At 46.9% G+C, this 24,337-nt stretch overlaps 1 protein-coding gene across 1 annotated transcript; it reads left to right on the forward strand.

The window, feature by feature from the left end:
* The first annotated feature begins 10,572 nt into the window (after window positions 1-10,572).
* Window positions 10,573-24,337, forward strand: ARF1 (ARF GTPase 1). The gene is made up of 5 exons (XM_085050111.1): window positions 10,573-10,731; window positions 20,122-20,301; window positions 20,959-21,069; window positions 21,630-21,754; window positions 22,737-24,337. The coding sequence occupies exons 2-5, from the start codon at window positions 20,154-20,156 to the stop codon at window positions 22,896-22,898; spliced, it is 546 nt and encodes a 181-aa protein (XP_084906237.1). The 5' UTR covers window positions 10,573-10,731; window positions 20,122-20,153; the 3' UTR covers window positions 22,899-24,337.

Genomic DNA, 24,337 nt, shown 5'->3' on the forward strand with positions numbered 1-24,337 from the left:
TACACACTCTGAATGCTCCGAGACAAGAAGTTACACAGAGAACGCCTTTTGTCTGCCAGCACAATCTGCTTTTTTGTTCCAAGGGGGGCCAAGATAATTGGAGCTGCGGAGCGCTACCTTCGCGCTCTTCCACCAGTCATGGACTTAATTCTGGGCAGAATAACTCCCCGCAGTTATTGCCATAAAGCAACGCAGCGATTCAGAGAGCCCTTTTCACTCGCCGATGCCGGGGGGGACCACCCAGGAGCCGGCAGGACAAAGCGACAAAGCCACCCCAGCGCCTGCTGAGCGGGGCAGAGCCGACCTGGGGCCGAGCGGAGGGACGGTCCTGCTCTGGTCCCCCCCGATTTTGGGGCAGGGATGCAGGTCGGAGCCCCAGAGCATCCCACACGGATGAGGCACGTGGAGAAAGGAGGAGAAGTGATCTCGCTGGGGGCTTTGCTGGCCGCAGTGTGGGAAAGGGATGCATTTTTTGGGGGGTGCACAGAGGCAGCCACCCCCTCCTCGCCACCTCTTCCCCACTGCTGTGCTGGTGCATCAGCTGCAGAGGCGTTTGCCAGCTAAGGCATGCAAATCTATGCGTGTAAATCCATAGAAATGTACTGCAAGGAAGGAAAAATCAACCTTTTTTTACAGCCATTTTCTGGTTTCTACTCACTTGGAATGGGACTGGACAGTGTCTCCTTCCCCCATCCTCTCATCCCCTGGAGCTGGTCATGCTCAGCCATCAGCTCCTTGACCCTACAGATAGCAACTGTCCAGAAATCTAAATTAATTCTGGCAGAAACAATCCTGGAGAAGGGCTGAGCCACATCCCCTGAGCCACAATCCCAGAGCCACATCCCAGAGCCACATCCCTGAGCCACATCCCAGAGCCACATCCCAGAGCCACATCCCCTGCCCCTCGTTGTTCCCAGTCCCCAAGGGATGCTCGGTAGGAGTACACCAACATTCCCACATCTTAATGGAGAGAAAATCTTAATTTTCGCTGTCTTGGGGTCCAGAGACACCTCTGCCACTGTTGGGTGTGGTCTTGGGCACATCACTTGTCCCTGTCACCCTCCCACACTTGCACCAGGCATACGTCTGGTCTGAAGGGGCAGGCAGGGCTGGATGGCTGATCCCACACAGATTTTGTTCAGATTTTTGGGAGTGCATTTTCCTTAATTGCACTGAAATGAGCCCCACAGAACAGTAATTCCGTGGAAGGGACACCCCAATCACCAGACCCCTCCTTGACTTCAGAAAGTTAGCTAAAAAAAAAAACTGAAAAAAGTGGAAAAACACGTTCATTAGGAAGCAGAAAATATGAAGACACTGAGATTCCAGGAGGAATCTCCGCTGTAGAGAAATAAAGATAAAGCAGCCGGGCTGTGTTTGTCTAGCACCGGGAATTTCGGGAGAGAGGAGGCTGCCCAAGGAGAATCCACCCATTAACCGGGGTTGGAGTTTTTGAGGGATGCAGAGGCTGTTGGATCACGGATGGGGCATTTCTCTCCTGCAATCCCTGCAGGAATTCCGCGGTTGGATGCGGGAGCTGCCGGGATTTGGCTGCGGTGGCTTCGCCAACGCACTGCTGCCATCTGCTGCGAGAGATCTCCCGGGAGCCAGAGGGACACAAAAACGGGGCTGGAGAACCTTTCCCGAGCCAGTCCTACTGCTGGCACAGCTGGCCAGCTGTCCGTGCCTCAGTTTACCCGCAGGGAAAACCATGGATCCAGACAGATGATTTCAGCATCGGCTGTGTCTTGAATTGGCCATCAGACTTTACAGTATTGTGTGTTTATTCTTTTTGATGCATTCCAATGTCATCCATTCCCCCTCCAGGAATAAATACAGACTTTCCAACGGCACAAATCCTTCCCTGTGAGGATGTAACTCATGGAGAGCAAAAAGAGCAGAAAAAGGCCACATTTGATGCTGTTTCTCCCCAGAGAAAAGTGGTCAAAACATCCCAACCTGGCTTTTTTTTTTTCACTGCCTGTTTGTTTTACTTTTCCCCCTTTTCTCCCCAATTTTCCATGGTTTCCTACTTGATCTCAAGCCAGCTGGGGCCAGATTGTGCCCTCTGGCATTGCAAAGAGCTGCCAGTCGTTACTATTTGGCTCCAAATTTAAATCTTGAAATTTTTTTTCAGGAGTTTTGCTTTTGCTTTCATTTCAGCTTGGAAAGGGTATGAAAGAAATAAAAAAAAAACAAATGAAACCATGAAAAGCTTCTCAGAGAAGAGCAAGTCCTGCCCTTGCTCTGCTCTAATGGAAAGAGCAGCTGGGACTGAATCAAAGATGCAAAAAATATTTGGGATCTCCTCGAATCGATTGGACCTGCTGGGAGCTCCAAGCTGGATTTGGGATCTTCTTTGGGTACCAGGGGAGAAATCAGGGTGAAGATTCCTGGTTTATGAGCTGCTGTGAGCACAAAAGCTCTGGAAAGCTCTTTAATCCAGCACCTCTTGGAGCAGCTGCTGGAGGGATTTCAAGCCAAGGAAAGTCACTGCTGTAGTTTGTTCCTCGGAAAATGAGGATTTGGGCCCAAACTGCTCCAGGGAGGTGTTGAACTGGAGTGAGTCTGAGCTGGAGCAGCAGCCAGAGGGGTGGAGGAGCTTCCAGAGTGACTGACTCAGGACTTCAGGGATCAACAGCTGCTCCTGGGATGATCAGCAGGGACTTTTCCTCACCAAAAGTCTACACTCGAGGTGAAAAGGTCTTTCAGGGAGATAGAGGTTGGGATAGTGCATTTTGCAGCTAAAGAAATTCCAGGTGGCACATCCCAAACTGATGTCATCCCTGCTGCTGAAGGCACCAAACCAGGAGGAAAACATCCCCAAAAGAAAAGCTGTTCCCACCTGAGCTTCACCTCCATGCAGCAGCCAAGGGATCCATCCCAAAGACACGTCCCCACCACGCTCATGCCATGCCCAGGATGCACAAAATCCACGTGGAATATGTGTTTTCCTTAGCTGCTCTGTAATTACAGGTTTCACAGCTCCAGAAATCCATGGCTTGGGGTGCTGCATGCTGGTTGTAACTGGATGAGGAGAGCTGCTCCTCAATTCAGGGCCTCAAATCTCCATTTTTTCCCCCATTTTCCCATTTCTCCCACTCTGCTGGGAAGAGTTGGTTGTTCTCCTCCAGCCTCTCCATCCCACATCACCAGGACCTACTCAGCTCACATCCATCCCTGCAGGATAACACAGAGAACCCAACTCTCTTTTGGCTGCAGAGACAAGTTCATTTTCAAAACAATTTTAATTAGCGACCAGCACATGCTCCTCAGAGCCCAGCGAGATTTGGATCCAATCCTGAATTTGGATTGCTTTCCAATCAGGGAAAGGTGGAGCTGTTTTGGCAGCTCTGGAATGGGTGATGGCATTTCCTGTTGGGTGCCCAGCTCCCACCAGGGTGAGTTTGCAGAGCTCATTATTAAAAACCTGATTCATTATATTGCCTTTGTAGCTTCGTCACGGGCACAGGCTTAAATGTTAATTGCAATCAATTTCTCGAGGAAAAATCCCAGCTGTTTCCCTAGAGATGAGTGTGGCACAAGCCTTAAAAACGTAAAGAAAATGGGTGTTTTTCCAAAGGATGGCAGAAACCCAGGGGGCAGATTTTAGCACGGGATGGGCAGAGGTTTTTCCATGGATAAAAAAGACATTCCAGGATCTTGGCCACAAGGTTGTCCCTTGGCCACTCCTTGCTGATAGATCAAGTTCTTCCCCTCTGCACTGTGGTTTTAGGCAAGGAGAAGTCCTGGAAAATGATTCCTTAACTGCAGAGCCCTCTCAAGGTCCTCATTGGTGATGTCTGGAGGTGTCACTTGGAGATATTGACAAAGGTTATGACCAGCCCAGGGCAGATCTCCCACTTCTCCCAGCCTGTCCAGGGCCTCTGCCATCCCTCTGGTCATTCTCTTTCTTCTCCTGGCACAGAGATCTGTACAAGGAGGTTGGAGATGCTCCATCCCTGGAAACACTCGAGGCCAGGCTGGATGGGGATCTGAGCAGCCTGACCTGGTTGAAGGTTCCCCTGCTCACTGCAGAGTTGGACTAAACATTTTTTAAAGGTCCCTTACATCCCAAACCATTCCATTTTTCCGTGATTCACAGGGAATGAACTTGGCAGGGGATTGCTAAAACGAGATTAAACGATCCTGTCCTGCTGTGAATTAGGCATTCATCACCTTTTTACCTCCAGTCTGCACCACACCTTTCTCCTACCCCCAAGCCCTTCTCCTCAGCCCTTCCTCCAGCAGTCTCCTGAATCCAACTCCTTGTGCCTCACAAACCTTGCTGCAAACCAACCCTTCCACACTGGCATTTCTCACTCCTGCAACATCAGACTTCCAAAAAAATGTCACTGGCCAAACAAAGCCCTTCAAGGTGACATTTTTCCAGCCTGGAAACAGAAGTAGGACCCTGCTCACCACCGTCTGGGTTTGGTTTTTTTTTCCCCTCCATCAGGCAGGTGTCCAGTGGGGGGCTGTGACCTGACATTGATGTTATAATTAGGCTGCTCTCCATCTCTCCCCTCCCGAACGGAACAATCGCCGTCATTCTTGCCGCCGGTCAGAGTTCACCCAGGGCCTGGCACGGCTGTGACATTGATTGGCAGGTCCCAGGGCGGCTGCAGTCTCCTCCTTGTCAGGTTGGGGCTTATCAATTAGTGGCTGCACAGCTTAATGAGGTTTTGATGATGGAGGGCAGGGATTTCATTCCCACCCAGGCAAACGCTGTGGCAATAACTTCGCTGCCTCTGGTGTGATGTTTTCTGCTAGAGCTCTGTAGCCAAGTGACTTCATAGGGAAAGGAGGAGCTTTTCTCCTTTTTTTACCAGGAATTCTGGCTGGAATAATGCCCTGAGTGACAGGACATGATATGAAGTGTTTCTGAGGTGGCAGCTTTGCTGGGGTTTCAGAGCACTCTGCTGATGGTGGGGAAATATTTCAGCTGAGCTTTAAAAATCCACATTTTCTGTCAGTGGTCATTAAAAGCAGCAGGATTCCAGCCCCAAGGAATCCCACATGGCAGTGTGGTACCCTGGTCAGGGTCAGACAGCTTTCCCTGATGGAGTTCTGTGAAACTGCCCAGAGCTCTCCAAATGGGATGTTTTAGTGCTCCTGCCTTTTGTTTTAACACTCCCACCTTTTGTCTTCACACTCAGAGAGAATCTCCCCTCCAGGTGAGATTCCTCTCCTCCCCTTCCCTCACCTCCAGGAGACAACTCCAGCAGTGTCTGATGGGCTGGGAGTAGGAGCAGATGAGGGAATTTCATCTGGAATTGCTGCACTGCTCATCCCACAGACCAGACAGTCCCAGAGACCAGACAAAACTCAGCAGAAGCCACGAGCTCATAAATCAAGGAAACAGCAGCCTCCAGCCACAGCCACCAAATAGAAGAGGCTGTGGGACCTTCAGGGGACTCCCCAGTTGAGGGTATTTCTTATTCCCACAGCAGCTCAAGGATTCCAGAGCAAATATCCTTGTGCATGAGCCTTGGGGATCCCAGGAACTCCCTAAGGACCTGATCCCATCAAACAGTTACATGGGGAATCCCATCATGTCCAAAAAGGAGATGGGTGCTCAGGGATGTGTTTCTACAGCTGCAGATGCCCAAAATGCCACCAGATGTGGTTCTGGAGAACGGTAACAGCTCCACATCTGAAGGGCTCTGTGGAGAAGATGTGGCCAGCAAGTGCTGCTTGACCACAGATGTTTGAGTTATGGGGGAGGCTGAAGAGCTCACAGGGTTTTTCAGGCAAAACATCCTGCGTTTGCCGAGCTAAACGCTGAGTAAATTAAGTGTTTGGTGTCAAAAGGATGTGAGAGGCACGGCAAATCCATGCCTGTCCTCCCAGGGGGAATCCCACTGGCTGAGTGAGGTCATTTTCCTTGGGGATGGAGCCTGACAGAGGTGATATCTGGAACAGGATGGGTAGATCATTCCTCTTCATCAACACCTGAGGGTTAGGAGAGCCTGGAAGAGATTTCCAAGGGAAAATCCAGCTGCCCCTGGATCCCTGGCAGTGTCCAAGGCCAGGCTGGACAGGGCTTGGAGCAACCTGGGATAGTGGAAGGTGTCCCTGCCATGGCAGGGAGGTGGGAATGGATGATCTTTAATCACCCAAACCATTCTGTGACTCTAGAACAGCAGAAAAATCAGCTTTTCTTGCCCAATCCATCTTCCCAAAAGGCATCTCCAAGGCTGCCCAGCCAGGCATCACCCCAGGGCAGCTGCAGCTTTACCCAGAGGTGTCAGCAACCAGCAATGCTGATGTTAAACATCTCCTCACTGCCAGGTTACCCTGCACGTCACTGAGCCACCAAGTGCAGCTGCTTCCAAATGAAGAAAGGGAAAAAAGGGAAGCAGGGAGAGCTGTGGCAACTTTCCCAACATCCCTGGGATTTTGTCATTGTCATTGTCAGGGGTGAGGAGCTGATCTGCTCCCTTTGCTCTACGGCCCTCAGCATCACTGAGGAGATCTCCAAAGTGCTCCAGCTGAGTGGATCCTTCTGCCACCTAAATCAGCTCTGAGAGGAGAAACCATGGCAGAATAAAAGCTCTGCCTGCAAATATTTTGATTTTTTTCTGCCTATCCAGGGAACCATGCAGAGTTTTTCTTGCTTTTCTCCTCTTTCCACCTTCCTTTTCCTTCGTGAGCAGCAAGATTAGATCTGTCATCATTTCAGCAGCCCAGGCCCATCTAGAGGTGACCCCAGGACCACAAATCCCAGGAATCATGGCTATTTTTGGTTAGGCAACACAGCAAATTGCTGGAGGGGTGCAGGGTGGTGTAATTTCTCAGCTCCTGTGAGTAATTGCAATTCTCACCTCAGGGCGAGAGACTCAGAGGTGAGAAATCCTCAACCTGACAGCAACCAGGAGCTTCAGGGCAGCAGAAAACAGAGCAGGGATGGTCCCTGGTGTCCTTCAGCCCTTTCCACGTGGCTGTCCACCCCAAAACACCCCAAAATTACTGTTCCATCACTACCAGGAGGGATTCAATGGTTGGACATCGCTGCCACCTGCTCAGAGGTCTCCACCACCCCGTCATACCAAACATGATCATCAAGAATCTTCTCAGTAAAGACAACCTGCCCACATTTGGGAGAAAAGCTTATTTTGAGGGGGGCCTGAAGTAAGAGCAAATCCAGCCTGTGGTATTTTTCCCTCGGGGCAGATGCAGAAGGAGAAGCACAGCTTGGGAAGAGCTTTGCCACTGCGGGTGATATTTTTATAACCTCAGAAATCGCCTTGCACAAACACTTTTTTTTTTTGTTTTTTTTTCCTTTGAAAGGGCAGTGAGAACAGGGTGTAGTTCAGCTGCAGATTTGTCATCAGAGGCTCTCAGATGGGAGGAAAACTCTCCAGCTCCAAAGAGGCCATGAAGAAAAAGCCCTCAGGCTTTCTGGAACCTTGGGAGCACCCAGAAAATAAGCTGAGCTGCCCTGAGGGATCTCTCCCCATTTTGTCCTTCTCCCACATGGGTTTTTCTTAGGATAGAGAAAGCAGGGGACTCATCTGCTCCCTCAGCTGAAAAAGAAACTGAGGCCTCTTTCTTCTTTCCATGAATATCATGAGTCACTGGGCAAAGTGTTCCAGTTGCATCACAGCAGCCTCGGGGATGAATCAGACAGACCTCCAGCTCAGTGTCCTCTCGGGTCTCCATCCGATGACACTAATAAAATCAGATATCACCGGGGATGTAGCGTAGATGGAAATAATTAAATTATTTGCTCTGCACCTCCAGCGGCTGGATTTTCACCCTGCCGGGGTGGTGGGATGAGTGTCTTCTCCCCTGAGCGAGCTAAATCGAGGAGTTGCTCTGGGTTAAAAATAAAGCAGAAAAAAGAAAAGGAGGGGAGGGTTATTTTTAACTCAGAGCAGCCCTGATCTGGTTCACCGCCCGGGCATGGAGACAGGGCTGTGAAACAAGGGCTGCTCAGCTCAGCTGTGGCCTGGAGGGGGTTTGGGGTTGGGGAAAAATTCATTAATGAGGTTTTGCTGTTGACTTGGAAGAAGCTTCCTCCTCTCAGGGGCACAGAGAGCCTCCCAGCTCAGCTCCTGCCCCAGGGCTCACCCAAAATGACCAGCAGGGACAGAGGCACATATTCCCCAGGAGCCCTCAGCAAGTACAAATCCTCCTCATTCTCCTTAAATCCCCCTTTGAATTTGAAGTTCAACTCAGTCTCTCTTCAAGCAGGTCCTGGGGGATGCTGTGTCCCAAACAGGTCACAACCCAGGGCTCCACCGAAGGGACAGGGACATCTGTGATCCCAGTGGTAGCTGTCCGTGCCTGGACATCGAGGAGGGCAGTAATCTGTCCCCTGGCACAGTTTTCCTCCTCCTGAAACCCCCATTTCAGCCAGGTCAGCCTCCACAGCGCAGGAAAACAGGATTAATTCGATTTCTCAGCATGCCTTTGCCATCACTTTCTTAGACCGTCAGTGCTGCTGCTGCTGAGTGGCTGTCTGGGGAGATTTAATGCCATTTAGGAGCTTTCTTAAGCAAAATAACAATACTAATTCATACCTGCTCTGCATGGGGGTGGTGCCTCTCTGGAAGAAGCTCAGGGATGATCTTGCCTCCCGCCCAGGCTCCCTCCTGGCACTTCTCAGCCCTGGTGCTGCCATCTCTCTTGCGTGTGATCCAATTTTTTTTTAGGAAAAGAAGCTTTTGGGCTCACGCCCATCTGCCTGTCTGCCTTCTCTGGGTAATGTTTTCAGCTGCTGGGCGATTTCAACCCCATCTGACAGGGGATGGAGGCCTTAGAGGTATTCATTTGCTAGGAGCATCAGGGGGAAATCTGGAAATGAGCAGTTTTGGTGGCTTCCTGCTGTGTTTCAAAACTTCTCTTCCTGTCTTTAACAAAGGAAGTATTTAGTATTTAGCCTGGGACAGCACATGACCTCGATTTATCTCATAGTTAACCCAAACCAGAAAGGAGATAAGCCTAAATTTATTGGACACAGTTGTTTCTTCATGGATCTCTTGAGCTTTGGAACCATGTGAATTATTTTCTTTCCACGTGGAATTAACATACTGCTGTGCTGACCTGTTCCCTCTATCCTGTATAAAGCAAAATGAATTAATTTTAATAATGAAAATTAATTGCTGAGGGAAAGAAATCAAAAGGAGTTTTCCCTGCATGGGGAAACTGAGGCACAGAGAGGCTGGAGTAGCACCTAGGGTGGGTCCTCTCCTTTCAGCCTTTTCTAGCATCAGGAAAAATAAACTTTTTTTTTTTGTGAACAGAAGAAGTGAACAGAAGAAGCAGCAGAGCAGCAAAGGGGGCCCTCCCTGCAGTCCTGCTTTATTCTGGATAAAAAAGCCTGACGGATATATATATATATATATATGTGTGTATATATATATATATTTTTTTTTTTTTTTATTTTTTTTTTAATCTGTGGATAACCAGCAGCTGCTGAAGGTGGGAGCACACCGGGACTGTTGGACATGCAGGAACCCTCAGGCAGGGTGCACAGACAGCTTTTCATGTTTTGTATTTAATTCAGGAGCACATCCCTGAGCACACACAGGGCAGGGATGCTGCATGGAGTGGATGCTGCCTGGCACGGATGTCACACACATCCCCAAACCCCCTGACACACAGAACACCCCCAAAAGCAGTGCCTGTCCCATGGCCCTGAGGTGCACACACACACCCATCCCAACGCAGCCTGGCACATGCAAAACCTCCAGCAAACATGTGCAGAGCCCAGAGCAGATCCCCAGCAGCTCTGGGAAGGAGGAATGGTGCAGGGAAAGGTGAATAGTGCAGGGAAAAGTGAATGGTGCAGGGAAAAGTGAATGGTGCAAGAAAAGGGGAGAGATGAAGGAAAAAGTGAATGATGCAGGGAAAGGGGAATGATGCAGGGAAAAGTGAATGGTGCAAGAAAAGGAGAATGATGAAGGAAAAAGTGAACGGTGCAGGGAAAGGTGAATGTTGCAGGAAAAGGTGAATGGCGCAGGAAAAGGGGAATGATGCAGGGAAAGGGAAATAGTGCAGGAAAAGGTGAATGGTGCAGGAAAAGGGGTACGATGAAGGAAGAAGTGAATGGTGCAGGGAAAGGGGAATGGTGAAGGGAAAGGGGAACGATGTAGAAAAAGGGGAATGGTGCAGGGGAAGGAGAACAGGGCAGGGAACGAGGGAGAGGTGGAAGGCAAGGGGATGAAACAGTGCAGTGGAGGGGAGGTCAGGGTGCAGTGAAGGGGCAGCGCTGCAGGCAGGGGCAGGCAGGCTCCCCATGGTCCCCACGGTCCCCATGGTCCCCACGGTCCCCATGGTCCCCACGATCCTCACGATCCCCATTCCCGCAATCCCGGGGGATCCCAGACCCGCTCACGCGCCGAACGGAGTGGGCGTGGCCAAACAGCAGGCCCCGCCCCCAGCGCGGCTGTTCCCCGCATAGGCCACGCCCACTCAGCGCAAGCCCCGCCCCGCCCATAGAGCTGTCAGTCCCGCTTAGCCACGCCCACTGCGTCTCTACGCCACGCCCCCCGCGCTATCCCCGCTCTGCGGCAGCCCGCCTAGGCCACGCCCCCCGGCTGAGGCCCCGCCCCCGGCGCCCTCCTCGCCTGCCCGTGGTGCCTCGCGCGGGGCGGGCACTGACGTGGCCGCATCGCGCCGCCATCTTGTGCTCCAGGGCGGATCGCGGCCGGGGCGAGCGGGCTCCGAGCGGGACCCTCCGAGCGCAGCCACACACACGGCCCGCGGCCCCCGACGACGCCGGTGGGTTTGCGGACACCTTCCTCTTCCTTCTTCTCTAGTCTTCCCTCCCTCCCGCCCGCTGCGGCGCGCCCCCGCCCGCACCCCGCGGCCTTGGCGCTGAGGGGAGGCGGCGGCGGGCGCTGGAGGAGCGCGGCCGGGCGGTTCTTTCCTTCTCTCTCCTTCGCATTCCTTTTGATTCCTTCTCACTCCGTCTCATCCCTGCTCATTCGTTTTCCCCCGCAGCGGCGGAGGCCTGCGGGAGTGGCGCTGCCCCGTTTGTCCCCGCTCCGCGCCTTTGGTGGGGGGGGTTGGAGTCGGGCCTTTCCTTGCCTGCTTGCGGGCGGGATGGGCTGGGAAGGGGTGGGATAGGCAGGGCTGGGAAAGGGGGAATCGCTCCAGCTCGCCAGCAGCTGCACAAGGCCCCGCTCCGCTCCCTCTAGCGATGGGATTAGACGGGATAGGCTTGTCCTCCCTTCCCCAAACTCGCTCATTCCGGCCTGTGCCCCGCCCGTGGACGGCTCCGAGGAAGGAGAGCCATTTCCTCCTTCTGCTCTCCCCCCGAAAACCTTCATCTGCTGGGGGGAACGAGGCTTGGGTGAAGCTCGTGGGGCAGAGGTTGTTTCTCTGTAAGCCCTTGGCTGCTGAGTTGGTATTTTTTTTTTTTTTGCTGGGCTGAGGAGTTGAGCTTTATCCTGGAGCAAACAACTCTTGTTTGCCATCCATCGGCTTGGGCTTGATGGTGTGGGAGATCAGCTTTCCTCGGCGGAGCAGCTCCCGGTGGGAGGATATTATATTCTGTCTGAAAATACTCCATCCTGTCTCCGTGAGCGGTGAACGTGATACTTGGGGGCTGATAAAGCTGTGTGTGATGAGGTGATAGCCCGGCTCTGCCCCAGCAGAGCGAGACCAAAACTCTGCCGGGGCATAAAGCTGCCCAAATGTTGTGCTTGACATTGACCTTGTGGCTTTGCCGCTCTGCTTGTGCCAAAGCAAATTCCACAGGTTGATTAGAGTCGCGACCAGAGGTCTGGTGTTGAAATTGTAGCTTTGTCAATAACGAAAAATCCGAGTATTTATTTAATACTGTGAGCTTTGTCTTGCGAGGCTCGCAGCACCCCTTTGCAGGGTATTCCATTAACCTTATTTTGCAGGCGGAGAAACGGAGGCAAAGTGGATTTTTCCAAGGTCATTCAGCAATATCTTTATTGCTATTTTTGCTGCTGATTTGGAGCACTTGTGTGGGGAAAAAAAGGGAAGTGTAGCTGAAGTGGAGGATTGCTATTTTACTTTTATTCATGGGATTTATATTGGAATAAAACAGAAGCACAGTGTTACAGATAAAGGAATTCTCTGAAAGGAAGGTTTTTGGGGTTGGTTTGATGCTACTGACTTCTTGTGCTACAAACATGTCAGCAGTGCTGGAGAGCCCTGTTGGGCTGCTTTCCCTGTTGGAATAATTACAGTGGGTGAAAGGGTGAGGAAACTCACCTCGATTGAACCTCTGCAGTTCAAACTCCACAGCTTTGCCAAGTTTGTTGGTGTTTCCCCGTGGTGGAGCATCAGGAATGAAAATGGCTGGAGCAGAGCTCTCCTCCCCTCAAACAGCTCTGTGTTTGTGATGTAAATCCTGTTAAAAGTCAAACACCTCGGTGTAAGTGGTCTGAGGATCTCCGATCGGTTTCTCTGAACATTTCCTAGGTTGTGAAATAGTTGGAATGTGGAAGGGCCTGGCAGGAGCTGTGCTCAGAGCACCGAGTTCCCTGTGAGTGTTAGTCATGCTGACCAAGTCGGGGGAGGACCAGTCACAGCTTTTCAAGGCAAACCAAGCGTGTGTGGGAGTAGGGGCTGGATTCTGCTCCTGGGAATTCACCAAACTGTGCTGTGCTCCAGCTGCTTGAAGCAGGAGCATTTGTACAGATAATTATTAGCTAAGCCATTGGTGACATGGATTGATGGAAGGAGGAAAAGCTCACAACCTGAGATCCCAGCTGAGCTGGCAGTGGTGAAGTTGAAGAGGCTCTTATTTCCAAAACAACCTTTTATTTTCAAAGATGGGCTTTCAAGCAAGAATTCTCATGGATTTCAACAGCCTTCCCAAACATCCAGCTTGCTTTACAGTGGATAAATTTGGTGAACGTGAGCTAACTTTATCTGAAAAGGAATACTTCTGATTCTTTTTTTAGAAATCTCTTGGAAGTTCTGCTCCTGGAATGTTACAGAGCTTGTGTTGGAGCTGGCGCCATCCTCAGCCATTATTCCCTTTCTTTAACTGATGATTAAAGAAGTTCAGAATCAGCTTCCTACTACAGCAGCTGTTTTTCTGTGTAATTCAGCATTTTTTCCTCTCTGCTTGAGAGTATCCAATTTTATTCCGTTTTTTTAACACGCACAAATGTTGGAGGGCTGTGGTGGGGCTTCTGCTGATGTTTCAATTCTAATAAAACTCATGTCTAGCACAGTTCATGCTCACACACTGCTCTGGTACCTCTCAACTCAGAGGCTCTTCCTTGACATTTCCCCCAAACCAAAAGCCAATTTCATTGCTGGATGGAGCTCTCATGTGAGTTCTTGCCATTTCTACTAGGAGTGTAAATGTTGACTTAGTGCCCAGTTCCTGGGAATGAATAACAGGATATTTGGCTTAAAATTGAAGATTTTGAACTCGGGAACAATTCAGTCTCAAAAACAAAAAAAAAAAAAAAAACCAAAACAAAAAAAAAAACCCAAAAACAACCAAAACCAGCAAAACACCCCAACTGTGCACTGCTTATCAGAACAGAAATTCTTTCTAGTGAGCAGTTGTCACACCAGCATACCCAGTGCTGAACAGGTGAGCATGAAGTCACAGGTCATTCTTGAGTGTCACAACTGCATTGTTGGCACCACGTTGTTTCCTGAGCAGTTAGAGGCAGGGAGGACATGGATGCAACTCCCTCTGTGCTTTTCACCTGTCAGCCTATCCTTTAAATTAAATATTTTTCAGACCAGATACAAACCAACCCACAGGAAAAAAATGTGTGCTCTTGAGTTATGGTAGAGTATAAATCCTTAAAATAGTCTGAGGTTTTGTTGTGAAACAGCAGCAGTTTGCTTTCCCTGCTTGAAGGTAAGAATAAGGGAATAATTCTGATTTGGGATTTAAGTATCAAGTCAAGCAAACCCTCTCTCTTTAATAGTGACTCTTTTTATTCTGGTTGTTATTTTAGGAGTGAGTTGTTCTCATGTCTGAGAAATAGGCATGACCCCAAAGGAAATTGTCCCTCTTTTGTCCTTGTTTTGATCTTGTAAGTGGAACTATTTTCTGTTCTCTGCCACTCCAAGCCCAGTGCTCTCAGAAGAATGTTCCAGCATGTGGGAAATGTCCTGTCTGGGTAAGGTGTGTAGATGGCAAGGTGTTCAACATCCTTGGGTTAAACAAAGATGCTGCAGAAGATTTCCTTTCACTTGGCTTCTCACCTCTAGTTGGCTTGTCCTCCATCTGCCTCGAATGTGCACAGTGCTCTTGGATGCTTTTTACTTGACCCCTGCAAGCCTTTGGTGGCCAAATCCAACTGTTCCTCTTTAGATGTAAGCACAATTATGTATCTTTTATTTCAATGCTGGTGCCTTTTTCCTCATAGACAAATAATCAGGTTATGATTGTTCAGGACACCTTTTCCATCCCAGGCTTGGCAGGTGTGAACTAAGGGAAATGGCTGCAGTGCTCAGTGTTGATCTCCACACAGTTAACACTCCTCTGGTTCTAGTGGTTAAAATTATAAAGGAGTTAGGACTTAATATTAATGAAGAGCTCTGGGAAGATGTTGTTGCCATGGCCTTTATTACAGTGGTGTTTGTGCAGCATAATGAATCACCTGGTGAACAAAAGGCCTGACCTATTTGTTGGCTACTCTTACATTTTACATGTAATCCATGCCTGCTGATACAGATGTGGTCTAAAGTAACTCAGAATTATCTGAGCTAAATTTCTGTGTCAAGGCCCCAAAATTAAAGGATTTAAGTTGTCATCTCTCAGGTTATGAGATGTGGAAGGCCAGTAAACAGGTTCTAAAAATAGTTGAATGTAACTCCACTGAAACAGTGTATTGGGCCATCCTGGCTATATATAAAGAGGTGTTTCCAAAATTTGCTGTAACAGAACACTTTAATCTGTAAAGAAATTATTTCAAGTTCAAGAGAACACATCAGTACTGTTCCCTGCTGAGTGGGGGTGTGAAACACTGGAGTTGTACATTAATCCTGAATTTTAGCAGTGTTCTATTCTTGTTGGATCTCTTCTCACATTCTCCTTTAAATCACACTATATTGTTAAGAACAAACTGTCGGGTTAGATTTGCACTTTAAATTATTTGCCAGTTGTTCTTGTATGTCACACCAGTAACAGCTGTTGAAGTTGGATGGGTTTTTTAAAAAATGCTTCCTCACCTCTTACTTGCACATTGGTTTGGTGATCTCTTGTATGAATATTTTGCTTCTCTTGATAATTTAATTTAAAACGTTCTAGAATGCTGTAAATTAGAAAGAATGGTCCAGGCCAACTAGTGATAACTGGCTGAATTTCAAATCAATATTTCTGGTAAATAACAAATTGATCCATTTTTGTTCCCCTGTGACTGATAGAACTAGTATGTTAATACCAGGTTAGAAATTATAGATTTGGGGTTTTTCTTATTGTTTTAGACATGGAGCTAATTCTTAGGCCAATGTCAAGTAGATTTTCCTTTAAGTGGAGATGGAATTTTGGTAGTGAATCCGTTGTCTTTGTAAACAGGCCAGTTTTACATGCCACAGGTGCCTAAGCAAATGGAACAAAGTGCAGGAAGCTACCAGGAAGCAGCTTTTAGGTAAACCTGTGACTGTAGGGATTTTAACTCGTGCTTTAGTATTTTGTTGGTTCTAACTATGTGGCACAGTGTGTCATTGATAGTGGCACCGTGTTTATCTCTCCTTGAAACAGGCATTTAACACTTGATATGAACATCCCAGCGAGTCATAGAAGCTCCCAGAGACAACAAATGCCTTCTGTACCTCCATCTCAGCCTGCTGTGCTGAGCAGGGACAGAGGGGTTGAACTTTCCTCGGCTGATCTTACCACAGAACCATAAAATCCTCGAGTGATTTGTGTTGGAAGGGACCTTAAAGCTCATCTGGTTCCAACCCCCTGCCACATTCATGGCTGCTGGGATTTTCAAATTGCCAAAATGGCAGGCCCAGCAAGTTTGGGTTTAACCCTTGCAAGGTTTTGAGCATTTTTTTTTCACTGTGGGAGCCCTGTGTGGTAAGTGCTGGTACACAGAAGTGAAATAAATGTGCTTCTGTACTGCAGTATAGTTTGACTAAATAATACAAGTGGCAGCCTCTGCCTTAGCCCCCGATTTTGTCTGCTCTGGTATGTTCAAAGAAATAGTGTAACCTAAATGAAACATTGGCATTTGCTGCAATTCTTGTCTCAGGGAAGTTTATGTGGTCAAAAAGAACTTTTTCGGGGTGTAAAACTGAGGTTCTGTGGGGATTTCAAGGTGTGTTGTGCTCTCTTTGGTGGCCTGCACACCCTTCTGGTCATATACATCTGTGGGGTTTGTTAACCACCAGCTCACCTAAGGAGTTTGGAGGTCCAGCAGCAGATTGGACTTCTCATGATAAGCAGCCTGAATGAAATAACATTCAAACGCATTAATGTATGTTTAAATATGAAGTGCTGTAGATTATTAAGTGTTTAGTGATCTTTGGCCTTGAGAGATTCCTCAGAGCTCTTACTCTAACCACCTACAATTAATAAAAGCAGATTCTGCTGCTTCCTCATGGGCCATATCACTTTAACAACCACCAGGCTGCTGCTATTGCACTCATTCATTTTTAACTTCTTTCTCTGAGCCTCTCTGCAAAAGGCTGCCTGTTCTCCTAATTGCTTATCTGAATGTATCACTTACTAGAAAACGGGCTGCTGAAAATACTTCTGTTTCATGAAACGAAACTGCAACTGACCCATTGAACGTCAGCCCTGCTGTTTAGCAATGGCACATGGTATCTTATCCCAACCTGCCTGACGGGTTTTTAGTGCTGCTGAGGTGGAAGGGATTGTGTTAAAGTGCTTTAGGGCTTCGATGGGCAGGGAGAAACAGTCAGACACTTCGGTACGGGGTGATGTTTTGGTGAGGGGTGCTGAGCTGCCGTTTCTAGACGCTGAAGTTGTGCTGAGGGGAAAATACACACTAATCTCTGCAAAAATAGTCTGCGCTGTTTATTCAAATCATTCCCTTTCATACTCAAATCTTCCCACTTAGCCTGATGGATCCCTCTTTTGAAGATGTGCTCAAGCACTACAAGCAGCTCACAAGCCGTAGTCTTTTATGTTTTCAGGAATTTTATCCAACTTGTGCTTCTAAAATGATCGGTGTAGCAATTACTGACAACATTTGGGTGGAGGGAAGGAGGAAGTTAAGCTTCAGTATGGAATTCAGGTGAGATATTGGAGAGTCAGGATATCCATTCCAAGGGGTGATGATGCCTGGGAATAACAGGGGGTTTTCCTTAAGATATGAATAAATTTAAGACTTTTGAAACTCTGTACATTCTCATGGTCCAAATAATGGGCTGAAATGGGAATTAAAGCTCAGTCCTGGAATACAGAGGGAGCAGTCGCGTGATCCCTCAGCTGAGCTGTATTAACAGAGGCAGCCAAGGCTGGGAAGCAGCTCAGGACCATCAGGGCAGTTTCTGTGGCAGTGCAAGGAGAGGAGTGTGGAGTACAAACCTTGGAGGGGGATTTCCTTTCCTGTGGGAGTAGATGAACAGGAGAAACTGCTGCTCCCCACTCAGGGGGGAGACAGGGACCCTGCCCCAGCCCCATCCAGCAAAACCCTGATGGGAGCCAAAACAGTTTGTGGGAGTTCTGCAGATAGATTTCTTCTGGTTTTTTTTTTTTCTTTTAGACAGCAAGGATTCAACTACTTTTTAGTCAACTTGTAAACACACTTTTCTCGCAGGAGTGGGCTGTAAACTACACTGTGCTGCCTATAAAAATAAATGTGACTTTTGTAATGCCACCTACCCTGAAGTACCAAATAAGTTACAGAATTGGTTTGGATAGGAGGGATGTGAAAGAGAACAAGAGGCAAATGGAAACCAAGTGCTTAAATGGATCTCAACTTCTTATTCTTTACAAAAAGTAAAAATAGAGAGGATGGGTGGTATAAAAGCAGCTTCAGTGGCGAAGGGCCGGCTTGACCTGGAAATAGCTGCCAGCAAAACAAGGATCTAACGGGATTCACTGCTGTTTGTGCCAAGTCCAAGCAACTTGTTCAGCAGCCTGCAACTTCTTTGGGATGAGGAAAGATATCATGGATGTAAATGACAGGATTTTGCTCTTTTACCTAATTACTGTGATCAGTGCAAGCGTTTTATAACCTATTATGCTTCTAAATGTGTGCAAACCAAAGGAAGGCATTCTTTGTCAGGGCTTCTAAGGTTCTCTTGCTGCAAAAGTTCTTGCAGTCACTTTGTGTGAGCTCTGGTAAAAGGTCGCAGTTCAGCCCTGACTGCTGCTTTCCAGATGAAGCAGGAGATAGAGGTGGCATGAGCAGCCAGACAAAGGAAAGCTTTACAGCCTCCCTGCCCTCCAGCCCAGCGAGAGCTGCTGCTGTGGGCTGGGATGGGAGATTTCCTGCTGTGGAGAAATGGGGACTCCAGCAAAACTGTTTTCTCTGCTTCCTAATTAACCTTCCTGTTTATACAGCCTTCATATATTCCAGTGGGAGTGGAATATCCATGGTCATGCTGCAGAATTAGAAAGGAAATGGTGGAATAATGAAACGTTTGAACCTCCCATTTGGTTTTAATTCACAGGCTGCCCAGTCTGGTTTGTAGAGTTCAGTTGTAAAGCTTCAGTCACATAAAATAAGCGAATCTTTGATTCGAGTTGCTTCAGCAAGTTGATGTGGGGATTGACGTCCTTCAGGAACTCTGGAGTGGACTCTGAACTTCCCCGTGGAGCTGCCAGCGCTTAGACACGTCACTTGGTTGATGTTACAGTTTAACTTCGGGGTTTAAAATTGTGCCCAGCAGAGCTTCCTGAAGAGGACAGAACTGCTCCAACCTTTCCCAGCGCAGAGTGGGGAAGCCAGGCTTCAGACATCCCTAGGACAGCACTAATCAGAGTGGGACAAGGCTTTTGTTGTGGTGTGCTTTTCAATCCAAATTTTGCTTTAATGTTCTTAAATAGGTATTCTATGAAGTCTCTTTCTAATGAGTTCGGCTTCAAGTACAGCTTCATCGCGAAATACAGAATATTTCCAGAGATGATTCAAACTTCATGTTAATGCTTTAAATGGTGTGATTTGGTTTACAGGAAACTCGTGCTTTGAATGTATTGGCTGTTTGTGCGTCTCGTGTTTGAAACTTGAATTTTCAGTTGGGCTCTGTCTCTTCTTTTTAAACTGACACCTGAGAGCTTCTAGACCCAGCAGCAGTGAGGGTGTGAATCGTCCGTGTCACCCAGTAATGTGTCTGTGAAGCTTCCAGGCTGCTTTTTCGTGCCTTGTGTGAGCACAGCAGTAGTTCTCACGGTGATTTCAATCCTGCTGTAAACTGTGCAGCAGTAAGTTTGGAAAGGGGGGGTTTGTGATGGGATGGGCCAGGTCCCAAGGGGACAGGGAAGTGTCTGAGGCTGGAGTGCAGAGGCAGCTTCTGCAGTTCCTAAACAGGAAGCTCCTGGTGACGTTAATCACTTTAATCACCCAGGCAGGAGTGTTGGCTGTGAAGGAAGTGCTCATCTCTGAACCTGCTCTTTCAATGGGGCTGTTAATTCACGATAGTTAAGTTTGATTAAATGTGGATTTGCTTCCTACAGAAGGTCTCCCTCTGAAGTTAATGAAGGTAACTGCTCTGTGTTTATGTGCTGTTCATAGACCATTTCCTCTGGGTTGGAGAGGAAGGAAACTGTTCTGAGGAGGAGAAAATCCAGGCTGTATTCTGAGTTTCCTTCCCAAAAGAAGGCCCAGCTATTGCTGTGCTAAGCAAAAACTTATCTGTCAATTGAAAGAAGTTTGTTTAATGGTGACATGTTGCTGCAGATAAATTATCCCATAACAATGGGGGGCAAAGTACCTGAAGTGGTTAGCTGCGTGAATTTTGCAACCAAAAGTTTGGGGACAGCATTTAATGCTAAAATTTCTGAAAGAATATTTGAAGCATTTCAAGCACTCAAAGCTGGGTCATTTTGTGAGCACCACATTTTGGCACATCTGTTCATCTCAGTGTTGCTTCAATGCAGGGTAGAATGTTCAGTGGTGGCTGGAGTGTCTATAAATGATTCACATTATCTCTTACTTTGGTTTTTTTGTGGTTTTTGCGCCGTGGTCAGAATTCAACTGTCGGTAACTCATGAATGATACTCTGATCTTTTTCCTCCAGATTTCACTGGCCAGTGAGAACATATCTCAGCCATGGGAAATATTTTTGCTAACCTCTTCAAAGGCCTTTTTGGCAAAAAAGAAATGCGTATTCTAATGGTTGGCCTGGATGCCGCAGGAAAGACAACTATTTTGTACAAACTTAAACTTGGTGAAATAGTAACTACTATTCCTACTATAGGTAAGATTTTTACGTTCCTATGACTGATGGCTTTGAGATTTGGGTCTCAGCAGGAGCTTCTCAGCTGATTTAAGTGACTTGTCTGTCAGAACAAGCACTTGCTAAAGCCGTGGTGTGAAGGTGGCACAGCCAAATGTTCTGCTGTGGGAGGAGATGGTGACTCTTTTCTCACTCCACTCCCTCTCATCAGTCTCTTGTGGAATGAGCCTTTGTGGGCCACAGAAGGGCAATTTGTCTCCCAGGTTGTTGTGACATCATGTAAATCAGACTGAGAAGCAGAGGGTTCACCATCTTGGTTTTTTCCCCTCTTTTTTTTTTATTTGAGGGTACTGAGAGACCTGATTTGCAGTTCTTAAAACCCGGGGGGTGTGTGGTTTTGTGTTTGTTTGTTTTGGGGTTTTTTTTTAGGCAAAGTAGTTTACTTTTTGTAGCTGCTCAGGTAGCAATTAGATGTGTTCATTAGTGTGGTTGCAGTGGGGGTGGTGGTGGGAGCAGGACAAGCCATGTTTGTCTGCTTTGAGAGCTTCAGCACACGATTCTGCTTGTTTAATTCAAATTTTAAGTGAACTTTTTTTAGCGATGACATTCTGAGTGTGACTTGCTAAATACAATAGGCCAGCTATGTTTGAGTGAGATTTGTGCCACGATCTGTTTTAGGTTTCAATGTGGAAACAGTAGAATACAAGAACATCAGCTTCACAGTGTGGGATGTGGGCGGTCAGGACAAGATCAGACCACTCTGGCGCCACTACTTCCAGAACACACAAGGTGAGTCCACACACCTAATTCCCAGCTTTCCACAATCTAAGAGGGTTTTTTGAATGTCTTCACTAAGTTAATTTTGCAAGTTTCTCGGAGGGGAGTGGAAATATTTATTATTATAAAAGGGTGTGTTTGTGTGCTGCTCTGGCTCTTCTCTTAAGCCACCACAGGTTCAAAGAGGGATGGGATGAATACCAGAAACCAGTCTTCCTTGTCCTTGTGACTCAGACTGAGTTCAGAAGTTTGCTTTTCTTCTGTCAGCATCACAGCTCTGCCCTCAGTTCAAAGCAGAGTCTTTACTGCAAGCTCTGCAGCCCCATGAACTGAGAGTTTGGCACTTCTGTCATTGCTGGGCTTTTATAATGTGCTTTTCTTTGAGTCCTGTCACAGCATTTCAGGAGTTGCTGCTCCCTGGAAAATGCCAAGGAGATATGTAGAGGGAGTACCCAAGTTGCAAAAACACAGATGCAAACTAACAGCAGTTTTCACCAGCTTTCAGCAAGAACACACTTTCCCTCAGACATGAGACTTCAAGTTTATGTTTATTCTTGTTTGCTTATTTCTAGGTCTGATTTTTGTGGTTGACAGCAATGACAGAGAACGTGTGAATGAGGCCAGAGAAGAGCTTATGAGAATGTTGGCAGAAGATGAGCTCAGAGATGCTGTTTTATTAGTGTTTGCTAACAAACAGGTATGCCCAAGAAAGGTGTCTTTCTGTCAGAACCCTTGAAAACTTCCAACATCTTTGTGAGTGCCAGATCTTGACTTCATTTTTCATATTTGCAGTGTAATGATAAATAAACTCATAGTAAATGGCCATTCAGTTAAGTTGAAGGCAGGAAACCATGGAGGAAATTCTCATCTGAAAGGAGCATCCTTCTGAACAGTCCTGGCTATAAGATTTTCAGTTTTAGCAAAAAACAGTTTGATTTTTAAGGTTGATGTGGCTCAATTATAGCACCTTCCCAAACTGCCTCTGGAGAGGAATGCTAGAATGCCAGAACCTCCCAGAATTCCTCATTTAGGGTGTTTGAGGGCACTGCTGGTGCTGGTAGAAGCACTGGGCTGACTTGTAATGTGCTTTTGTTGACCTGTGAGCTGGGCTCTTCCAGGCCTCAGAGTTAGCTGAGAGTTCTGCCTTTTATTGCTTGGAAAGGTCTTGGCAGCCTAAACCCAAATGTCAAGGGCCTCAAATGTGACTAGGAAATGTAAAGAGGGAATAACATCCTGCTCCATTGATTGCATGGGCTCAGTTGGGAAGGATGAAGATGCCATAAGTCATGGCCAGGAGCAGGAAAGGTGGGCTCTAAAGAAGCTGTGCTCAGCAGAGTAGGACTTGGTGATAAAAGTTAATCTGAAATCATAACTGCAGTCACAGGAAAAAAAGCCCTTAGTGGAAAGTGAATGAAACAGACTTGGAATTATGAGCACTGGGGGAATGACTGGATCCAGGCATCAGCTGTCTCACTTCCCTATGAAATACTCCATAATGTTGCTTTTGATTGTGTTGTTAAACCTTTGAGGCTTTTGTCAGTGCAGGGGAATGGCTTGAATATCAAAGTAATCCACTGGGGTTTTCTGAAAGAGAAGTTCTGAGAGCTCTTAACTTCCTTGTAATGCCTTTAAAGCTGATGATGAAAAGAGTGGGGAATGACTGTTGTTCCTTCCCTCAGGACCTGCCGAACGCCATGAATGCAGCAGAAATCACAGACAAACTTGGACTGCATTCTCTTCGTCACAGGAACTGGTACATCCAGGCAACCTGTGCCACTAGTGGAGACGGTCTCTATGAAGGACTGGACTGGTTGTCCAATCAGCTCCGAAACCAGAAATGAAACCATAAACCTTCCTCTTCCCTCTTTTTCCACCCCTCCCTCTTATTTCCTCCTATTCGCCCTTCGCTTTACTCTAATGTGGCAAACTGTGCTACTTTGTGGTATTGAGTGCCGGAAGCTGTTTTCATTTCTTTTTGTCACAGTATATATTGCATCATGCTGTAAATGTGGCAAATACAAGCCTGAAAACAGTTAGGTTTCTTATTTAATGTAAATAGTTTTTGTTTCCAATGAGGCAGTTTCTGGTACTCCTATGCAATATTACTCAGCTTTTCTATTGTAAAGAATCGAGTCACTGTTTAGTACCTGGAAGGGATTTAAGTGGGTTAATAACTTAAGGGTTGCCAGTGGTCCTTGTGCAGTAGAGCTGAATTCGATCTTGGTTGGGTTGTGAGATCTGTGAGATCCATTTTGGTGGTTGGTTTTTAACCTGAATTCTGTATTTTTTTAAATAGACAAGGAAAAGTAAAAACACTTAAAACACACAAACGTTTGACATCGCTTCTGCTGCTCCAGCTCTGACGTGGTGACTCCTGATTCTTTTGAAAGGGTGAAGCAATGACTGACACCCAATTAGCTTCATCTGCTTAATGAACAGATCATAAGTAGTAGATCTCTGGCTCTTTCTGTAGCTCGTAGTCTGTGCTCATCTTAGTTCACAACCGTTAAAAGATTTGCTGGGCCTGGTTTAGATGAGCTTTGCAGACTCATGCTAAACATCTGACTTTTGGTTCAGGTGAGATTTCTCGTTTCCATTGAACTTGAATCATTTCCAGAAGTCGACATTTTTAGCCTGTCGTATTTGTCAAAAAGTGTTTTGTACTTTTCTTGTGCGTAAACCACTCCAGAAGGCAAAACCTTTCCACAGGAAGCACAGCCTGTCCTAGTCCTAAGCTCTATAGGCAGAAAGTACTATACTTAACGTAAGAATTGCCATGAAAAACACCAAACATCTATGTATAGTGTCTAGGAAAAAAACAAAAAGCATGAGAGTTTGGAGAGTCATTCCACTCTACAAGTATTCAATCCCATTTTGGAACAATCCCATATCTGTATATGTGTGAAAACCCTTGGCATCCCTCATACTGCAAGGTTCAGATTTGCCATCAGAAAAATAAAAAAAAGACCTCTTTACTTTTCTTTTGTATTTTGATAAACACTGAAGAAGCTGGAGCTGTTAAACTTTAACTCGAGGAACTATCAGAACTGGTTTATTTAGTGTTGTGGAAACCTTTATTGCTTTCAATACACAACTAGTAATCAACTGTTTTGTATACTTGTTTTCAGTTTTCATTTCGACAAACAAGCACTGTAATTAAAGTTGTTAGAATAAAAATCTCTTAACTATTTCATGTTTTTTATGCCTTGCTGTTCATTCGATCATCTTGGCAGAATCATAATTAAATACTTGTTGAATAAAAAGTTTCATGAAACTTGCA

The sequence above is a fragment of the Lichenostomus cassidix genome, chromosome 2 (genome assembly GCF_008360975.1).
Source record: "Lichenostomus cassidix isolate B80296 chromosome 2, HeHo_3.0, whole genome shotgun sequence".
Lineage (NCBI taxonomy): Eukaryota > Metazoa > Chordata > Aves > Passeriformes > Meliphagidae > Lichenostomus > Lichenostomus cassidix.